The sequence below is a fragment of the Quercus lobata genome, chromosome 6, assembly GCF_001633185.2.
Source record: "Quercus lobata isolate SW786 chromosome 6, ValleyOak3.0 Primary Assembly, whole genome shotgun sequence".
In the NCBI taxonomy this organism is placed as follows: Eukaryota; Viridiplantae; Streptophyta; class Magnoliopsida; order Fagales; family Fagaceae; genus Quercus; species Quercus lobata.
The window spans coordinates 13,459,351-13,480,950 of record NC_044909.1 but is presented as its reverse complement, the minus strand read 5'-3'; the positions used below and the strand labels follow the sequence as shown (position 1 = coordinate 13,480,950).

The following is a 21,600-nucleotide window of genomic DNA, read 5'->3' as shown; positions in this document are numbered from 1 at the left end:
TTGGATTCTTTTTATATGGACATTGGCAGGCATATAAGGAAAAAAAGGGCAATTACATTGATCTCCCTCCAAGTTTGCAAAATAGCACTCATTTGTTATGACTTCAAGCTCTTCCTCCCTCATTTACCATACTGTCCTTCAAATACCTCCCCTATGCCATTAATTGACCGAATCATTATATTTTTTCCTTGCAACATGAATATATAAAAAGTTAAACTCAACTTAGTGGATCCAATTAACTTATAGTAGTACACTTAACAAATTTATGATATAATTTTCCTTGTGGAGAGCACCAACAGATCCCACCTTTTGGGGGAGGGCCAGAGGGGTGGGGGAATCGTAATTTATCTAATAATAATTTTAGAAAATATCCCATTTGCTGACTGAACTTCCATGAGGCATCTGGTTGACCAATGTATTTTGGAGATGATTGGTTTAAAGGAGATAATTGTCTAATTAAAAGACCAACTAGACATTTCACTTGGACGTTTTTTTTTTTTTAATATCCCCACTGTAAAGAGATTATTATTTTATTTTAAGTGTGAAATGGAATAAGTTTGGAGATCTGGCAGTTCGTGCAAAAATGCTGAGGGTTATAGTTATATCTAGATATTTCTCTCAGGACCCTCTTTACAAAATTAGCACTGGTTAGTTAGCCCTTTTGGTAAGAAGCGCGTTATGCTTTTATTGATAATTACATGGTGAATTATCCTGTTTTCCTAAAGATCAGTTAATTAGTAGCAATCCTGTCCATACCTTTTGTGCCTTGGTTTCCTGGCATATAACTTAGAATTTAGACACTCAAGTGAGCTGCACTTTTACTCTATAAAATCTAATGCAGCCATAGAAAATGGTCTTTTTTGCCAACAGCTCGGAAGCCTATGCTTGCATCTTATGATTTTTATGATTATTTTCCATTTTTTAATGGTTAAGTCTTGAGGTGTAAATATCTTCTTTTTTATTATCCAATATGGTGATGACCTGTAGGTTTTAGCTAATTTCCAACTGTGGCCATTTTCAGCAGCTCCTTTTTTCTTTTTTCTTTTTTGCAAAATTTGTCATAGCTATCTTCCTTTATTTAATTGTGTTGACAGCTCATATAGGGTTTTCGTTTGTATTGTTATAAATGTGACCTTGATTCTGAATCTATTTGCATTGTTTGCATCATGAAGGTTATATTGCAGCTGGCAGAATATGGTTCATTTTTTGGCCAGGTTGATCTATTTAAAGTACGTGGAAAGTTTGCCTTGTCAGATGCTTATGAAGATCACTTTTTACTTCCAAAAGAAAAAATCCTTGTGGTCACCCACCGTAGGGTCATATTGTTGCAAGTAAGTTAGCTTGAAATGAACAATTTATGGTGCTGCATCCCTTCCACCTTTTCCATACCCAATGTCACTAACAAAGATAAAATCCTCTTCCTTTTTTTCTTTTTTCTTTTTTGCCCCTTTTCCAATTACAGCAACCTTCCAACATAATTGCTCAGAGGAAGTTCAGCCCAGCAAGGGATCCTTGTTCAGTACTATGGGATGTATTGTGGAATGACCTTATGACAATGGAATTGTCACAGGGACAGAAAGACCATCAAGAAGCTCCACCTTCACGGCTTATTATTTATCTAAAGACTAGAGCAACTGAGTTAAAGGAGCAGGTTCGTGTTATAAAATGCAAACCTGAAACCAACCAGGCTTTTGAAGTTTACGTTTCAATTGAACAAGCAGCGAACACTTATGGGTCAAACCTTTCAAAGGTTGGTTTCCAATGCCATATGTTATTCCATTCATTTGGCATAAGAGCATGTGATACTGTGGTCAAGGTCTACACCTTCCTTCAAAAACATTGTCAATCATTTTTTTTTTCTTCCTCAAAGCTGATTAGAATGCTACAAATGTATGAAAATGAACTTTAAAGCATAGAAATTGTGCCTATGCATTTGTGGGCTCAACATTTCTGAAATAGATGTGCATGAGTTTCTCTTGAGTATATCATCTTTCACCTGTCATCTATGGATTAGATTATGCATATCTGGTAGTGTAACTAGTGTTTACATTTCAATTATGGGAACATATTAGCCCAGATAACGCATCTTTAGACATGTCTTACTGAAAGTTTACATAAACGATTAAGGTTTTTCCATGTAATGATAACTCACTTTTGAATTTTTTTCAGGAAATGAAAAGAAGGAAAGTGACAAAACCATATTCACCAATTGCTGATGGTGGCAGTGCTGAAATTACTTTGAAGGAAGTCATTTGCGCCTGGTCCCCCCAACATGTGCCTGCATCGGTTCCTCTAAGTTCAACTTTTGGCAGCAGTTCTGATTGAAGTTAAAAGTCTGTTCCCTTGGGGAAATATCGTCCATGGCCTTCTGCCCTCCTCAGGTCATAAGAAATAGCTGTGTTAGTGTTTTCATACTGTTTGAATAATACTTTGCATTTTCCATTTATGATCATGATTGTGCACACTTTTCATTTGGTAATTAGACGCACATCTGGTTGTTATTGAACCCACGACCTTGCCCTTCACCTTGCTCTAGCACAAATAGTTTCCTGGCAAGTTAGAAGGTTTTGTGGATCATGACCCCTGTGGAACTCTCTTCCCCGCACCACCCCCCCACCCAAAACCCCCCACAAAAGAAAATAATAGTAAAAAATAAATAAAGCACACAAAATAAATGAATCCTAAGTCATTATTTGATTAATTTGAACCAATGAGTAAATAAAGCTTCTTTGAGCTTAGAACTAAGTAAACATGCTTTTGCTATGCTAATTAAAACTCCAACTACAGGATGACAATTAACCGATGGCTACATTGCCCCTTGGTTTTGTTAATGTCTTCATTTAATAGTCAGATTGGTAGGAGAAAGTTGTGGGTCGACATATCGGAAAAAGATTGGTTGCAGAAATGATCCTAGAAAGGGATTTCAATGATCATCTCTCTATCTCTGCAGATCAGGCCTTATGATGGTAATTATTGTATGAACTGTCCACCGTTGTGTTTACCATTTTGTTATCTTTTATAAATGAAACATTAGCATCAACAGAGCAAACAGGGATTAAATAAATTTGTACATTATAGAAGAGTTGAAACTTTGGGAAACCAATGTGACCCTTGGACCAAATGGCATCTCCTAGCCCATAAACAGGGTGTTGAATTCCATGCAAGTGCATGAGTTGAATTTACCTATAATAAATAAGATTGATCTTTCTTTTTGTTTCCCTTTTTTGTAGTGGAACTTTTTTGCTGTTTGTACAATGCACTATTTGGTGGCTAGTGTAATTTCCGTATTGAAGTTGCATTAAGCTTGCCTTATGAAATGATGTGTGCCACTGCAGGTGTTAAAGATTAGTATTGGAGGCTGTTTCCTGTAGGAGATTTAGCAGAAGCCATTGGGAAGAGCGCTGCTAGTGGACTTTGTAGATCTTTTGAATACTAGGTCACATGTTAGTAATATCTTTGTATAAACTAAAGCTTGTACAGTAATACCTCCTGCAATTGGTTGTCAGTGGCTTTGACAAATGTACAGCTTTTAAGATTTTTGCATGTATAGTTTTCCTTGTATATGTAGGATTTTGAGAAGGCAGAAATATAGTTGGCCCTTATTGGTTCGTCTGGAAGACCATAATTTGCTGATCAGCAAGGAAATCCTAGTAGTTACACCTTTTTTACTCTTATGGCATTTTCTGTAAGTTGTTTTAGATAATTGACATTCACCGATCAAGAGCTGTATCTCCCATTGTGGGATAATTCAATGATAATTCTCTTTCTCATCTGTTATTGTAAAGTGGTCTCCTGGAGTTTAACAACATATTTGGAATAACACAAAGGTTGTCATTACCACTATGATATCACATAATCAGATACTTTTGGACCTTTCGAAAAGGGGAAATCTTTAGCAATGTTATTTGCACACCCTATGGTCTTGACTGTTTGAAACTTGGTTTAAATGGGGGTTGTTTTGTGTAATTAACGAAGTCGAAAGCTCTCTATGGAATTTTGGTCAAGCATGATTATGTTATTTGTTTACGTATGTATTACGAGTGGCAGAGCATGATTATGTTATTTGTTTACATTTTAACTTTTTACCTTTAAAAAAAAAAAAATTCTTTGACCAACCTTTTTAACTTTTCTGATGCAATGGTCTATCATCTGTTAATGTTGTGTTTTGTATAACAAGTTCCCATTAATATCGGTATGTAAAATTGTAAAACGAATTGAAAATTTATGTGCTGAAATTTTCAGTTTATATAGTTTTTCTTTGAAGGCGGTATCTTGTATAATAGTTGTATCCACCGCAAAAGAAAAACTATATACTCTCATCCTTCTCACATGAGATTAGAGTCACCTAATGTAACATGAGATATTGTATGCCGTCATTACTCAAAATAATAAATTAGTTACACATGCATGACTTTACAAAATAGGTTTCTTATCATCGGATAAATGATTTGAAATGCTATCTAAACCCTAAACCCTACATTGCTTCATAAAACTCGAAGAATTAAAACAACAATAAACAATCATGGAGGCATTTTGTTGAAAGTTGACAACCTCTAGTGTCTTTGAAATATATTGTGATATTATGGTAGCTTTGAAAACTTGATAGAAAATCTAATTACTTTTTAAGAAATGTTACGTGTACAATAATTTTATAATAAATTTTAGGTGACAAGTTATTATTAATTCTAATTTGGAACCACTCAAGTTCTAGCATGGAACTCAAGTATCACAAATATATAGTCATGTAGCATCTTGAGTCTCAAACTCTCAAGTTCCAGCATGGAATTCGAGTCTCATAGACTAGTTTTTGATGCTCTGGTGAAAGCTGATGTGGATTTTTATCTATGTGGAAGTTGAGAACTAGAGACTCTAAGACTCGAGTTTCATAAAGTGTAAAGTACAAAGAAGAAGCCAGAGTTACAAATTTGGAGAAGAAGAAGAAATAAGAAGAAAGCAAGTTACAGATTTGGAGAAGAGAGAAACAAACCTAAGTAGCGAGGATCAAAGCGCAAGGCAAAACATAGATTGGTGGAGGGAGAAGGGATTCTCTTAGCAAATTGAAAAAAATCCTACATTTCTCTTATATATATATATATATATATATATAGATTTTTTTATATATATAACTATGGGGGCCGGTCGGTCATTAAAATTATTAAAGTCAAGTTAATCGGGTTTGTGGCCCATCCGAGGATGCAAACCTGTCCGAGGAGGCCTATATCAAATTGAAGGGGTAACCAAACGAAAGGAAGAGTGAATATCACGAAAGGTGAGTTTAGTATTCGTCCGAAGACAAAATCCTTCTCGGCAATATGAGTCCGAGGACGATCAGGACGCCATCTTGTTACAAACATACTTCGAAGCTACGTCACCACTAAAGGTGGGATAAGGGACCAAAGGTAAGAGAGAGAAGGCAAACAAATATCTATGGCAACAACTGCCTCCGCATTAATTGTCTCTCAACCAACTCTCTGACCGCATTAATGTGGAAGTGATACCTGAACAGTGATGAAGCAGTCTTACAGCTGTCAGAAGGAGGTTCCAGAAGGTGTTAGATGGGACAGAAAGAGATCCCCTGAACCCAACCTACATGTGTGTGGTGAAGATGGTATGAAGAGGGCGGTATATAACATGAAAGAAAAGCATGTAGAAAGGGATCGGAACGTAGAGAAAAACACAAAGAACACTCAGGAAAAAAGCTTGAAAGCCAAAGAACTGTATTTGTTTCAAAGGAAAACAGATTGTTATATCGGTTCTAGTCCATCTATAAACGTGAGGCTGAATCTTTTTACTTTTAAAGAAGTTAATCTAGTTCTTGAACACCCACGCTCTACAAATTTTATTGTTTGGGCCTTTTAGCGTACGAACCCAAGACTGGTTTGGGATCGTTACAAATTGAGTCCTTACAATTGGCGCCGTCTGTGGGAAGAGCTTGTTTTAACTTAAAAGACTTCCGGTGCAACATTTATGATGGAGGAAGCAGGTCCACATCATTACGTGGCGGGACCACATTAGGAAGATGCCAACCTGCACCAGGCAGAGTCAAGGGGCTCCCAGCATAATGATCCCCATAGGAGTCCCGAACGGAGAGAATGCCGTGAGGGGAGTGTACGCACAACTCATACCACTAAAAGTCACTCTCATGGGAAGAGTCATGTCTCCCATGCAAAGCATGACGGGAATCTGCAACGTGAGATTGCCGATTTGAAGAAATAGTTGCGTCATGCCCGGCGAGAACGCTCCCCACCTTGCTCCAAACCATCATCTGAGGAGTCGGATGGAGCTAGTTATAGGCGGAGATCAAGAACTCCGCCTAGCGAGACTTTCTCCTATGAAGAGGAGCACGGCCATCGACGTAGGCACAGAAGTCCGCCTAGCAGGGGCTTGGGTAACAATGCCATGAACAAAGCCTTGAGCCAAATTTCCAAATCACCCTTTACGAGGAATATAGAAGATGCAGTCCTTCCTCGGCAATTCCATCAGCCTACGTTCTCCCTATATGATGGCCGGTCGGACCCAGTAGAACATGTAAGCTATTTTAGCCAGAAAATGGCTATCTACTCCAGGGATGAGGCTTTGATGTGCAAGGTTTTTCCATCAAGTTTGGGTCCGGTGGCGATGAGATGGTTCAACGGCTTAAGGGTCAATTCTATTAAATCCTTCAAAAAGCTGACCCGGGCTTTTAGTGCTCGCTTTATCACATGCAGCAGGGTTCCTCGGCCTTTGGGATCTTTGCTGATTATGTCTATGCGAGAAGGCGAGACTCTCAAAACTTATTCGGATAGGTACTGGGAAATGTTTAATGAAATAGAAGGAAAGAACGATGATGTGGCCATAAGTACTTTCAAAGCTGGCCTCCCAGCCGATCACGATTTAAGGAAATCCCTGATGGGTAAACCTGTTATCAGTGTACATCAGTTGATAGACAGGATAGATAAGTACAGAAGAGTAGAGGAGGATCAACTTCAGGGAAAAGGAAAGGCCAAGGTAATCCCTCAGGAGAGGATGGATTTCAGGTCAGATCGTTATAACAATAACCGACCTCGGAAGGACTTCGTCGGGCAGTCGGGTTCTGCGGACACCTAGGTGGTTAATGCAGTGTTTCGAGAGCCGGTGTAACAGGTTTTGGAGAAGATAAAGAATGAACCCTTTTTCAAATGGCCGAACAAGATAGCGGGAGAGCCTAGGAAACGCAACCCGAACTTATATTGCCACTATCATCAGGATCATGGGCACACGACGGAAAATTGCAGGAATTTATGGGACCACTTGGAACAGTTGGTCCGAGAAGGGAAATTAAAGCAACTCTTGCATCACTCCAGCGGTAGGGCAAGTCAAGCAAGCTCAGAGATGTGTGGGGACGCTTCTTCAAGACTTCCCCTAGGTACAATCAACGTTATTTTTGCTGCCCCAGGGAGGACTGGATCTTGCCCCTCCAAGGTATTATCGGTGTTCCGACTCCCAGCCGAGGATCATTCCCAAGCATCGAAGAGACTCAGGGTGGATGTCCCCCTGATTCTGGGCTTTTCGGATGAGGACATGGTTGGAACCATACAGCCCTATGATGATGCTCTGGTGGTCACGCTGAGAATTGGTGGGTATGATGTCGGAAGGGTAATGGTAGATCAAGGTAGCGCTGAGGATATAATGTATCCAGACTTATATAAGGGGCTAGGTTTGAAGCCAGAGGATTTAACAACCTACAACTCCCTTCTAGTAAGTTTTGAGGGAAGGATGGTTGCTCCCAAAGGATTGATCAGACTGCCTGTGTAGGCCGGTACGGATGTGGTAGAGGTGGACTTTATTGTCGTAGACGTTTTCTCTCCATACACGGCTATTATGGGCAGACCTTGGCTTCATACCCTAAAAGTGGTCTCGTCTACTCTGCATCAGAAAGTCAAGTATCCATTTGGAGGCCAAGTGTTGGAGATAGTAGGAAGTCAGGCAGCCGCTTGGCAATGCCTAGTAGCGACTATACAACATCGGCCAGAGGCAGAGACCTCGGCTACGGCCGATAATGAATTATAGCAATTAAAGCCCCCAGCATTATGCTTGGATGTACCAACCGATGAGGTAGAGTGTGAAGATTTGGAGAGGGTAACTGTTGCTGATGATCCGGAAAAATTCTTCCAAGTTGGGGCTAAGTTGCCTTTGCAAGAGAAGGAGAGGTTGCTGGAATTCCTCCGAGCAAATGTAGACGTGTTTGCATGGAACCCGTATGAACCCCCAGGTGTGGACCCGAATTTCATTTGTCATCGACTCAATGTGAATCCCGCCGTTACTCCCAGGAGACAGCCTCCTCGGCGACCATCGAAGGAACACACCGGGGCTGTTAGGAGTGAGGTGGCCAAGCTCAAACAGGTTAGGGCTATCAAGGAAGTTTTTTATCCTTAATGGTTGGCCAATATGGTGGTGGTAAAAAAGAAGACTGGAAAGTGACGGGTATGCGTGGACTTCACGAACCTCAATAAGGCTTGCCCCAAGGATCTATTTCCCATGTCGAAGATAGACCAGTTGGTGGACGCAACCGTGGGTCATCCTAGGATGAGTTTCTTGGATGCCTTCCAAGGATATCACCAAATACCGCTGGCCGCGGACGATCAGGAAAAGACTACTTTTGTCACTCCAATTGGGAACTACCATTACAAGGTGATGCCCTTCGGTTTGAAAAACGCTGGATCTACCTACCAACGCATGGTGACTAAAATGTTTGAACCACAACTTGGTAGAAGTATTGAAGTTTATATCGATGACATGGTTGTGAAGAGTAAAGTGGTGTCCGAGTATGTGGAAGATCTCACGAATATCTTTGGGATACTGAGAAAATATAAGTTACGCTTGAATGCTTCGAAGTGCTCCTTTAATGTGGGCTCCGGGAAGTTCTTGGGGTACATGGTGACCCATAGAGGAATTGAAGTGAACCCAGATCAGATTAAGGCCATTAACGATTTACAAGCACCTCGGAATCCAAAAGAAGTACAGAAACTGACTGGAACGACTGCTGCTTTGAACCGGTTTATCTCTAGGTCAGCCGAGAGGTGTCGTCCCTTTTTCCGCTTATTGCATAAGTGGCAAGGATTTGAATGGACCGAGGAGTGTGCTGTGGCATTCCAATAGTTGAAAGAATACCTGTCCATGCCGCCTATCATGTATAGTCCTGAGGTGGATGAGGCATTGTTCGCTTATCTAGCGGTTGCCCCTCATACAGTTAGTTTCGTCTTGATACGAGAGGACAGTGGCGTCCAAAGGCCAGTTTACTATGTAAGCAAATCCCTTCATGAGGCCGAGGTGAGATACTTGTCATTAGAAAAGGCCATCTTAGTGGTGGTTCATGCAACACGCAAACTTCCGCATTACTTTCAGGCCCATACTGTGGTTATCTTAACCCAGCTACCTCTCAAGTCCATACTAAGAAGTGCAAACTACACCGGAAGAATTGCTAAATGAGGCACAATTCTAGGTGCTTTCGATATCAAGTACATGCCTCGCACCTCTATGAAAGGCCACGTCCTTGCCGATTTGGTGGCCGAGTTCGCCGAGTGCCCAAAAGAAGTTAATATGAAGCAAGACAACATGGATGAAAAATCGGTTGGCCTAATATCCACACAAGGCGGATCCTCTTGGAGGGTGTACGTGGATGGGGCAGCAAACCAGCGGGGAGCAAGATTGGGATTAGTTTTGATATCCGTCGAAGAGGTCATCATCGAGAAGTCATTGAGGTTAGGATTCTCGGCTACTAACAACGAAGCGGCATATGAAACTTTGTTGATGGGAGTGAGTATGGTCCAGAAAATGGGCGGAAAGATAGCAGAATTATTCTCGGACTCGAGATTGGTAGTCGGCCAAGTGAGAGGAGAGCTGGAGGCCTGGGATCCAAGAATGCAGGGGTATTTGGGCCAAGTTAGACGTATGCAAACAAAGTTTGAGTCTTTCGACTTATCGCATATTCCCCGAGGTGAAAATACTCCCGTCGACTCCTTGGCAACCCTTGCCACCTCCTCGGTACGGAATTTTCCTCGGGTGATCATCGTTGAAGACTTGCGTACCCCCACCTCACCAGAAAAGGACGTTTGCCAAGTCTATCAAACCAGTCTAGCGCCGAGCTGGATGGATCCCATATTGAAATTCCTTGAAAGTGACATCTTGCCCAAAGAGAAAGTAGAAGCTGAGAAAATACAGAGGAAAGCTCCTCGGTACTGGTTATCTGAGGCCAAAAAGTTATACAAACGGTCCTCATACCTGCTCTGTGTGCCTCCTGAGACGTCAGAGTCAATCCTAGAAAAGTTGCATGAAGGTATTTGTGGAAGTCATATAGGGGGAATGTCTCTATCACACCGAGCCATCACACAAGGATATTGGTGTCCAAATATGCAGAAGGAAGCGCAGGAGTATGTTAAGAAATGTGATCAGTGCTAAAGATTCGCTCCAAATATCCACCAACCAAGAGGAATTCTTAACCCTCTCTCCAGCCCTTGGCCTTTTGCTCAATGGGGGCTGGATATTGTCGGCCCTTTTCCTAAAGCTTTAGGAAGCAAAAAGTATCTGTTGGTCGGCACAGATTACTTCACTAAATGGGCCGAAGCTGAGCCCTTGGCCAACATCAGAGACGTAGATATTAAGAAGTTTATTTGGGGGAATATTCTCACACGATTTGGAACTCCACGCACTCTTGTCTCGGATAACGGACTTTAATTTGATAGCAATGCCTTTAGGCAATACTGTTCGGACTTGGGTATAAGAAACAGCTATTCTACTCCGGCTTATCCTCAAGGGAATGGGCAAGCTGAAACTGTTAACAAAGTAATAGTCAATGGACTTAAAAAGAGGCTAGATGATGCAAAAGGAAAATGGGTGGAAGAATTGCCATATGTTCTCTGGACATATCGAACAACGCCCCGACGTTCAACGGGGGAGACTCCCTTTTCCATGACCTATGGGGCCGAGGCCGTCATCCCCCTGGAAACTGGATTCCCAACGTTAAGGACCAGTACATTTTCCTCGGACAATAACGACGCGATGTTGGAGAAAAGTTTGGACCTGATCGAAGAGCGAAAGGAGAGCACGATGGTTCAACTGGCTTACTACTAGCATAAACTCAAGCAAGGCTATGATAGTAATGTGAAGCTGAGGCCGTTAGCCGTAGGAGATCTGGTGCTGAGAAAAGTTCTGGGAACCACCAAGAATCCAAATTGGGGAAAATTGGGGCCTAATTGGGAAGGACCTTATCGGATTACTTCAGTAGCCGGAATAGGAGCCTATTATCTAAAAGACCTAGATGAAAAAGCTGTACTTCATCCTTAGAATGTAAATAATCTCAAGAGGTATTATTATTAATAAAAGTAGTCTAATTTTAGTTTTTCTTTTAGTTTACGTTAACCATACATCCTGTGTTTCAACACCCTATGATATGTATTGAAGTGTTAAAAAGAAACTAAGTTATGTCAGGTCCTCGGATCACAAACTTAGTGGAAATTAACACCCTATGATATATATTGAAGGTGTTAAACAGAAACTAAGTTATGTCAGGTTCTCGGATTACAAACTTGTATTGAAGTGTTAAACAGAAACTAAGTTATGTCAGGTCCTCAGATCACAAATTTAGTGGAAATTAACATCCTATGACCACAAATTTAGTGGAAATTAACATCCTATGACCACAAACTTAGTGAAAATTAACACCTTATGATGTGTATTGAAGTGTTAAACAGAAATTAAGTTATGTCAGGTCCTCGGACCACAAACTTAGTGGAAATTAACACCCTATGATGTGTATTGAAGTGTTGAACAGAAATTAAGTTGCGTCAGGTTCTCGAATCACAAACTTAGTGGAAATTAATGCCCTATAACATCTATTGAAGTATTAAAGAGGAATCTATGAACGTCATTTAATGTACAATCGAAGCATTGAAGGCCCAATTTTATTCAGTTTTTGAACTTTTTATAAAGCTTCGATTGATTGGAAAGAATACGTGCGTATCTAAAATGTCTCCCTAAGACCTCGTAGTATTAATGCTTATCATCCATTTTTAATTGCCAATTGGTGATGTTTATAAGTAAAACTTCCCCATGCAAACAAAGGATAGTCAAAATGAACCCATCCAAATTACAGTAACACAATGAACAAGTACAAAAATAATATAAAGCAGCAAGAGCGGTAAGAAAATAAACATGAGAATCCTTACAAAATTTCTAGTCAGACTACAAAACAAATCCTACTTTTTCAATTTAAATTGGATCTTCGGGGCCTGGCTGGCTGATTTGTCTGCCTCCGAGGTAGTGACTTCCCTTTTATCCTTAGTAGCTCCCTCAGTTGGCAAGACCGTGGAAGCCAAATCCTGTTGAAAACTTTGGGAGGCCGTCTCTGCCTCAGAAGCAGTTGCAGTCTTGTCCGAGGAAGCTCCTGGAGGGGCAATACCCCCTTTAGCTGGTTCTGGCTGGCCAGAGGGAGAAAGATTTTGAGGCAAAACCTCCTCATTGGGATTAACGATTGAAGGAGGGGCTTCAGCTTGATGGGGTGGAGAAGCTGAGGGACGGATCGCCTCAGGATAGAATACGTTCTCTGGCCTCCATAACTCAGATGAAGCCTCAACCTCAGCTCGGTTAAGGGCCTCATCCCAAGTTTTTGCATAGTAGATGCGGCACACCACTGGAACCTCGGCTCTCAAAGCCTCCTCAGTCTCAGTTATACCAACCTCGTAGCCTCTCTGCTCAGCTTCATTCATTGCTCGTTTGGCCTCGGTTTTTCCTTTCTCGGCTTCCTTCCTGGACTTTTCAGCTTGCTCCCTTAGCTTTTGGGTTTCCTCCGAGTGCTTCTTAAGAGCTAGGACTTGTTCCTGAGCCTTCTTTAGTTCGGCATTCGCCTCATGCAAGTGGTTCCCCTGGTCCTCAGCCTGCTTTTGATAGCCTTCTAGGGCCGACTCGGTGCTCTTGTGAGCTTGCTCCTCAGCAAGTAATTTTTTCTTCACATCGGCCAAGTCCTGCTCAAATTTGGACAAGGTCTGCGCAGCCGTTGCCCGTCTCTTCCTTTCATCATTTAATTGATTGGAGCAGATATTGAGCATCTCATCCAGCTTGAAAGTATTTTGGATAATCTGTAGGAAAAAGGTTAACACTATAATCAGTGAAAAGTACATATTGGTGAGTAATGATCGCTAAAAGAAAGAAGAAAAGAGTCAGCTTCTTACCATGCCCAAGTATCTTTTATTGTCGAGGATGAGTTCATTCTTCCTCATATTCTTTATTTTGGCCATATCTTTTGGGAGCAATAAGGCATCCTCTATGGCCGAGGCTATGTGACGCCCTATGCCGCCGTTAAAGTCCCTTATAGATGCATCATCTCGCAGGGGCTCCCCGCCGTGCATAGGTGCTGGCAACCATGCTTGTGGCTTAGAAAGTTGGGAATCAGACCTCTCCTGGCCCTGCGGAGCTTGGTGCCTGGTTTTTTGCTGCTTTGCAGCTCGTTGGGCATCCTCCTCGCGAGTAGGACGAGACTTGCCAACGTCTACCACCTCCTTGCCCTTCTACTCCCTGCGCCTTTTTAATTCGGCAGCATCAGGACGGGCTGGCTGAGGAGGTTGACGAGAAGGCTGGCGAGGAGCAGGAGGAGGAGACCTAGTGGGAAGAGATGGAGCTTGGGATTGTGTTGATTTTGCCGGTGCAATCTTCCCGGGTTGACCTTCCATCAACTCCAACAAGTTTCTTTGGGGCTTCCTTTGTATCCTCATCTCGTCAGGACCTTCTCCAGAGTGTATGGATTGATCAAAAATCCCAAAGTCGTCCGAGGAGTCAGATACTTCTACAACTTCTTCCTCACCTTCTTCTTCTTCCTCTCTCCCTTCTGCTTTCTCTTCTCTGAGGGTAAGCTGGGATGAAGAGGCTCCTGCCGAGACGCTGGCCACAAAAAGAGGCTCAGTACAAGATGTGTATTGGGGAAGTGGAATACCTTCTAGAACAACGAACCCTTTGTAGGCAACATTGATACGGTGAAGCCGAGGATCGCGGGCTCTAATCACGCACTTCGGCGCTTGGAAAGCAAACGATAGAGGGGTATAGCCGAGGATTAAATGTGCTGCACGGAGTTGGCCGTCAGCTTCATTCACGTATATCTCGGCTTTCAATACCTTGTCCAGGCTCGCCTTATTGACTAACTTAATGTTGGGCTTTATGTAACGTCTATCTGCAAAATCATTGAATTGAAGCGAAGCGTTGTTAGAGATAGGAATACCAAAAAAAAAAAACAAAAACAAAAACACAAAATGTATGCGTAAACCAAACGTTATGAATCTATGACTACACTCCCACCTGGTACTCCTTCCACCATGGGGCATGGCAGACCATTGTGCCATTCCCCAGAGAAGATAAGAAAATCCTCCTTTAGATTCTTGTTCGAAGTGGGAAGGTACTAAATCAGCCTTACCTCGGGATATCTCGACCTGAGGTAATACCCCTATCCGGTCAAGTGATGGAGATTGTACACCCAATTCACGTCATGGTGGGTCAGTTTTAGGTCCATTCTCTCGTTCAGAACATCTATACTTCCTAGGACCCTAAACATATTTGGGGCACACTGGGTGGGGGATAACCTAAAGAAACTAAGGTAGCTCCTAGTAATACTACCCATGGGGATGGTCATCCCACCTTTTATGAAAGCAATCATGGGAATAACCACTTCCTCTGTTTGTCTAGCGTTGACCCATTCCCCTTGGGCGGCGTACCTCATACTTACCGTAGAGGGGATCCTATACTTAGAGCGGAAATTTCTAATACCTTCCTCGGACTCAACTAGACATCGAAATGGACTCTTCTTTTTCCTCATTTTTCTAAAGGATTTAGCAGAAAAAAGTAACGAGTTTAAAATAAAAGTGGTAAAGATTTTAAGAAGACTTACAGGTTTGAAAGAGGGACCTCGGACAAGATGTAATTGTTTGTAGACGCCAGGGAAATGATGAAAAAGGAGAAGGGCAGGTTCAATGTATGAGCTCTGGAACTGTGTGGTCACCGAAGGTAAGAAAGAGAATTGATTTAAGAACGCCTTTGTAGTCGTGTAGGAATTGTGAGCGGTAAAATTCCCACTCGCTAAACGAGATAGGCCCTCTACCGTTCGATTTACATCTCACCATCAAACGTGAGAGACAAGGGCATCGCCAAAATTTAATGCTGCCAAGATCGGGATGCTGAAGCGTCAGAAGCATGCCCCAAAACATGAGTGGGTGTGGGCTTATGACGTCAAAATCCATCTTTTCTCCTGAGGAGTCGAAAAGCAAGATTTTGAGGAGCTATTGTGGGGGCCGGTCGGTCATTAAAATTATTAAAGTCAAGTTAATCGGGCCTGTGGCCCATCCGAGGATGCAAACCTGTCCGAGGAGGCCCATATCAGATTGAAGGGATAATCAAACGAAAGGAAGAGTGAATATCACGAAAGGTGAGTTTAGTATTCATCCGATGACAAAATCCTTCTCGGCAATATGAGTCCGAGGACGATCAGGACGCCATCTTGTTACAAACATACTTCGGAGCTACGTCACCACTAAATGTGGGATAAGGGACCAAAGGTAAGAGAGAGAAGGCAAACAAATATCTATGGCAACGGCTGCCTCTGCATTAATTGCCTCTCAACCAACTCTCTGGCCGCATTAATGTGGAAGTGATACTTGAACAGTGATGAAGCAGCCTTACAGCTGCTAGAAGGAGGTTCCAGAAGGTGTTAGATGGGACAAAAAGAGATCTCCTGAACTCAACCTACACGTGTGTGGTGAAGATGGTATGAAGAGGGCGGTATATAACATGAAAGAAAAGCATGCAGAAAGGGATCGAAATGTAGAGAAAAACACAAAGAACACTCAGGAAAAAAGCTTGAAAGTCAAAGAACTGTATTTGTTTCAAAGGAAAACAGATTGTTATATCGGTTCTAGTCTATCTATAAACGTGAGGCTGAATCTTTTTACTTTTAAAGAAGTTAATCTAGTTCTTGAACATCCACACTCTACAAATTTTATTATTTGGATCTTTTAACATACGAACTCAAGATCGGTTTGGGATCGTTACAAATTAAGTCCTTACAATAAAAACTATAAAAAAATTTAAAAAAAAAAAAAAAAAAAAACTTCTTTTTAGAAAAACAACCAGGATTTACTTTTCAAAAGTGCTGTATTTTATGAACAACTTAAAAATAAATTTTAAAAAAAGTAAATAAAAGACAAATGACTCGTAATCGTTCGTGACATAAAAACGACAGTCATATAATTACCTTGCCCTGCAAAAAGAAAAACTACACGCTTCAAATTCCCAATAGTATATAAGGTTTGTGGTTCTGAAGCATTACCAAACACACCTTATTATATTTTACAATCCTTCTTGCTCATCAAACCAATTCCATTTTCTCTGCCCGTGAACCAGGTTTGGTCTTCACTTGGTTATTGAGCTTTTTTTGCTTCCGTAGAAAATGTAGTGTCTGTATGGAACATAACGAATCATAAATTCTCTACTTTTTTTTTATATATTTATTTTGAAGTATTTTACTCTTTTAGAAAAAACAAAAAAGAAAAAAATAGAGCTTATTTTGGATTACCATGGCAAAGTAAACTTCATTTTATTGCTTCAAAGTGTGTCATTATCAATGATAAGAAATTTTCTTTTATTTAAGTTCAGATTTTGGGATATTATTTCCTCTCTCTCTCTTTGCCAAATGGGATTTTTTTTTTCGGTTACTTGTTATGCTTTTTGTTTAGCTACTAAAAAATGTAGGAGAAATAGAAGAACTTCTTAGATTTTGTTGCTTCAATCCGTATCAAAATTGCTCTTTAATCATGAATTTTTATTGGTTTATTTGGATGGAAGTATTTGAGGTGAAAGGCTTGGATTTGAGTTTTTGGTTAAATGACTTGTCAACTATTTAAAAGACAAATTTTTTTTTTTTTTTTTTTTTTTCTGTTAATGAAATTCATGTATGGATTTCATTTTTTCACTTATTTGTAAATTTGAAATGATTAAATGTAAAGAAGTCATTTCAAATCCATGTGTCACAAGTGTTTCTGTTGAATGAAAATCTCCAATGGTTCTTTTGAATAGAGATGTTTTAAGAGAAGGGTTTTAAATTTTAGTTTAAATGACTTGAATAGAGTACGAAATAGCAACAAAAATAATTTCATTAATGAAATTAATGGATGGATTTGAGTTTATTAATATTCGGATTTGAAATTATAAGGTGTAAGAAATCATTTCAAATCCATAATTTCACTAGTGTTTTTGCTAACAAATCTCTGAAGATCAAATCATCAAGTGTTGTTAAATTGGTACTTATAAAAAAAAAAAAAAAATGTGTTGTTAAATTTATATCAAAATAATTATACTAGCAACCCAAGAGTCTAATCCATCATCTATTATATAATGGAATTTATACTACTAAATGTTCTTCAGACTCCTTGAATTTATAGCATCAAGTCCAATTGCAACCTTAAGGTTTTCAAATTGGTCTGTTTATTCTTTCTCTTCATTAAGATTCAGATATTGAGATATTTTATTTCTTTTATCCTTATCAAACTAGTGTTTGAATTGATGAGATGTTTTGTCATGAATTGTTGTTTTGGTTGTCAGATATGGAGGCAGATAATGAAAATCATCAGACTAATGTTGTTGAAAGTGACAATGATGCTTGTGGTCATGAATGTGACCATGGAAACTCTCATGGATCCTCTTCGGATGGTGAAAATAGCGTTAATGATGATTATGATTTTGAGCAAAGAAATGCTAGCCGGTTTCTTGGACTTTTGACATGCTCTAATGATGTGTTGCCTCTAGAGGGGATGTTTATGCATACGTTGCGTATTAGAGATCCAGTATTTGAGAGAGTGAGTTTTGATTCTATAAAAGATGACTGCTTGATACATTATGAGAAAATGAAAGAGACTGCTGAACAAGTATTGAGAAATTTTGATGGGCAGATTAGCCTCTCAGTAGATATACTAAGATGTCGAAAGGCTTATGAGTACATGTGCCTAAAAGCCCATTTTATTACTGAAGATTGGAATTTGGGGAATTGGGTTCTCAATTTCCGTCGTATAAATGCAACGTGGGAGGATGATTGCCTTGATGGAGCTATTTTGAAGGCTCTGAGGGGCTGGGACATTGGGAACAAGATAGCCAGCATTACATTTCTAACTGACTGGGTGTATGATGAAGGGATTGACAATGTCAAAGAATATGTCCAAGAAATGAAGAAGCTCCAATTTAATGATCAGATATTTCGTCTGTATTGCTGTGCTGACATTTTCAAATCTATGGTGCAAGATGCATTTAAAGTGATATCGGGAACGATTCGCACAATTGATGAACTAATGTACTCTGGGAAACCATCCTATCTGTGGGATCTTGCATATGACAGGCTAAAGATGGCTTTAGAGTGTGAGGCTAAGGAAGAATTTGGCAAAGAAGAGTATGACAACTGCGACAAGCCATCTGCTGATGAGTGGAAGAAAGTTGAAGGAATTTGTAAACTCTTAGAGAGCTTATATAATGCAGCAAAAGCTCTATTTGAAACAAAAGATGCAACGGCAAACATCTATCTCCAGAATCTTCGAGAGGTACGGGCAACTTTGACCAAGGAGGCTAATTCTTCAGACAGTTTTATTAGAGATGTGGCTGCAAAAATGCATGAGAGGTTTGAGGAGTATTGGAAGAATATGTTCTTCGTGTTGGCAATTGCTACAGTGATGGATCCTCGGTGTAAGATAACATACTTTGAGTTCTCATCCACAAAATATGGTGGTAATGATGACAACACTGAAGTTTCTACCATGATTCTGGCCATCCGCAGTCTTTATGACAATTATAATATCCAATTTCCTGAGACTGAGAATCGTGTAAGCAATCCTACTTCTTCTGATTCAGGAGGTGAGTCTCCCAGGCAAGTTAAGCGAGGGCGTCTTAGTTCTGATGATAGTTCTAACCATTTACAAGATTACCAGAAGTTCATTGAATCTACTAATCAGCCTCTGAAGTCAGAGATAGATATGTATTTGGAAGAACCTGTCTTACCGTGGACCCAGGATTTTAACATATTGAGTTGGTGGAGAGCTGCAAGCCCAAGGTATCCTATCCTTTCCAGGATTGCTCGTGATTATTTGCCAGTTCCCATGTCTGTTGTCACTTCCATGGATGCATTTTTTACCATTGAAAGAGAAATTAGTCCACGTTATGCCTCCTTAAAACCAGACTTGATGAATGCCATAATGTGTACTCGGAGTTGGTTCCCTGATGAACTCAAATCCGTAGTTGTTTCTTCTCTGGGTTTTGAGGAAATGCTGGAAGAAATGGATTTTGCAGAAGATTTGTATTTGAGCCTGAGGCATTAGAACGAAAGCATTTTGATGGTTCTTGTGGCTCACACTTTTTGTGTTAAGACTTCGTAACTCTAGTTACTTTAGTAAATGCATATTATACTACTGAATAGAGATTGGTCGAACTTTGGCTTTATCTGTAAAGAATGCTTGGTGTTTTGTCCATGGTTGTGTCCTGGTGTCAAGTCAGCTATTTCTTTTGTTCCCTTTTAAGTGACGCAGGATGATTTGGTAGAGCAAATGTAACAGGCTGAAGATTTATGATACTAAAATCAAGCATTTTCTCTAATATTGCTATGTTAGTTCTTACTTTTGTATAGAGTTTCCTATCAAATCTTCTGCTGTAAATTTTCAGGCTATTTGGTTTTACTGTGCCGGATATGTTTACTCAATGTTCAGCTCCTAGAACCAAACTTCTCTCTGCGAATGACCATATTTAATCTTTTAGGTTTATACACTTTGAAAGTCTCTAAAGCTTATATTTTGGAAGAGTAAAGAAACTTGAGAGTCCTCTACATGTAGGTTTTTTGGTCTATGTTATGGTGTGAGAAGGCCTTCTTCGCAACCAGCTATACGGGTGAGGGTACGATAATCTTAGATGAGGCTCGTTGTTAAATACTGGACTCTGGTCATGATGCTGTCGATGAGCTTTGGACACTTTATAGCAGCCTTCTTGTCATTTGATTAGAAGGAAATCTTACGTAATACTTTTCTTGATGGACAAATAATATCTTTCCTTAGGAGGCAAGGAATTGACTCTTCTTTCGCGCCATAAAAACCTAAATAAATTCAAAATAGAAATTTGAGACAAAATCTAACCATTCTAACTGGTTACATAATCACTAGGAGCAAGTTGAATATTGTAGCAATTAGCCTCATAACTTTTTTTTTTTTTTTAATTATGTATGGAATAAGCTCTTCAAACTGTAATTGTTTCTTGCATTCAACATATTGAATTGGTTGGAAGCTGGAAGTTCAAAGTTTTTTTTTTTTTTTTTAAATTTTTGGGTGGAGGATTCTAATTAGCTCAACTTATGAAGATCTTGGTCATCCAACAAGGGACTTGAAATCAAAACACACTTTTACACTAAAAAGAAACTCATTAGTGTTTTAGCTTAATTATAAAGAGTAAATAATATGGAATGTCTGTCACACGTCAAATTTTACAACATCTATAAGAAAATTTCCCATCATCTCTAAACATAGACATGGAGACATGGAGCTAGCTACTTCGGATGTGTTTGGATACCGCTTATTTGCTGAAAACTGAAAACTTATTACTGAAAACATTGTAGAAAAATAATTTTTAAACCATAAAACACTGTTGCTGCGTTTGTTGGGGGTTGGCTGATCCATGAATAGTGCCATGGGACCAGCCAAAAAACGCAAAACGAGCGTTCATCCTTGGGCTGCCGCAATCCAAATACACACTTCATATCATAAGATAGTGTGTTATAGGAAATAGATTCTTAATATTTTAAAATTTAAGTTGATAAAAATGACAAAAAATAAAATTACAATTTGGAAAGAATCAAATACTTTCGATAATATTAGTAGTTTTATGGCATATTAACATTTCACAAGAAGAAAACTTGTGGCCAATATCTTAGAGTCACCCCAAGAGTTAAGGGATTCTTCCTTGTAATTAACTAATATTCAAGACGAGAGTAACATGCATTAAGAAGAATAGTAACAAGCATTAAGAAGAATAGTCAAGTACTTGGAAAAACACTAGACACCAACGTTAGGGAATAAAAAATAAAAAATAAAACTAGGGGCAAAAAAAAATCATATTAAGGCTGAAGAGATGGATGTAATAAAAGATGGGTCATTTTTATAGAAAATATAATAAGTTGTCAATGTGAGGGCATTGATAGGTGTTAAAACTCTCATGTCCCTATCCACATGCATTAAGAAGAATAGTAACAAGCATTAAAACTTATGCAATGTGCTTATTTACCTAGCAAAATCTCTGAGGGCATTGATAGAGTAAATAGGAATTTTCTTTGGGGTTCCTCGGAAACGGCAAAAAAAACTCATTGGGTGAACTGGGAAAAGGTTACTAAGACTAAAGAGGAGAGTGGCTTAGGGATCCAGTCGGCTAAGGGAAGAAATTTGGCCCTTCTAGCAAAGCTTAACTGGAGATATCAGGCAGAAGGAAGTTCTTTATGGGCTCAAGTGCTTAAAGGTAAATACTGTAGCACTAGAATAATTAATTCAAGTAATAGAGACAGATTGCCTTGCTCTAAGGTGTGGGCTGCAATGA

General features: G+C 39.9%; 3 protein-coding genes across 4 annotated transcripts in view; all 3 read left to right on the top strand.

Moving 5' to 3' along the window:
• LOC115995017 overlaps positions 1-3,784 on the top strand; it is a 71,604-nt gene extending 67,820 nt beyond the window's left edge. The window contains exons 60-64 of one of the 2 annotated variants that reach the window (XM_031119416.1): positions 1,173-1,331; positions 1,463-1,750; positions 2,170-2,381; positions 2,788-2,966; positions 3,336-3,784. In XM_031119416.1, coding sequence (XP_030975276.1) covers positions 1,173-1,331; positions 1,463-1,750; positions 2,170-2,325 — 603 coding nt within the window. In that variant the 3' untranslated portion in view covers positions 2,326-2,381; positions 2,788-2,966; positions 3,336-3,784. The remainder of the gene's footprint in view (positions 1-1,172; positions 1,332-1,462; positions 1,751-2,169; positions 2,382-2,787; positions 2,967-3,335) is intronic. The other variant, XM_031119415.1, reaches the window with a different exon arrangement.
• A 2,834-nt stretch (positions 3,785-6,618) lies between these two features.
• LOC115949863 lies at positions 6,619-7,086 on the top strand. The gene has a single exon (XM_031067131.1). The coding sequence runs from the start codon at positions 6,619-6,621 to the stop codon at positions 7,084-7,086; it is 468 nt and encodes a 155-aa protein (XP_030922991.1).
• A 9,183-nt stretch (positions 7,087-16,269) lies between these two features.
• LOC115995019 (zinc finger BED domain-containing protein RICESLEEPER 2-like) lies at positions 16,270-19,625 on the top strand. The gene is made up of 2 exons (XM_031119418.1): positions 16,270-16,395; positions 17,593-19,625. Exon 2 carries the CDS (start codon positions 17,595-17,597, stop codon positions 19,347-19,349), a length of 1,755 nt encoding a protein of 584 aa, XP_030975278.1. The 5' UTR covers positions 16,270-16,395; positions 17,593-17,594; the 3' UTR covers positions 19,350-19,625.
• Positions 19,626-21,600: the final 1,975 nt, after the last annotated feature.

Coding starts and splice junctions, on each gene's coding strand:
- LOC115949863 (XM_031067131.1), top strand. CDS start 6,619: ATGAGATGGTTCAACGGCTTAAGGGTCAATTCTATTAAATCCTTCAAA.
- LOC115995019 (XM_031119418.1), top strand. CDS start 17,595: ATGGAGGCAGATAATGAAAATCATCAGACTAATGTTGTTGAAAGTGAC.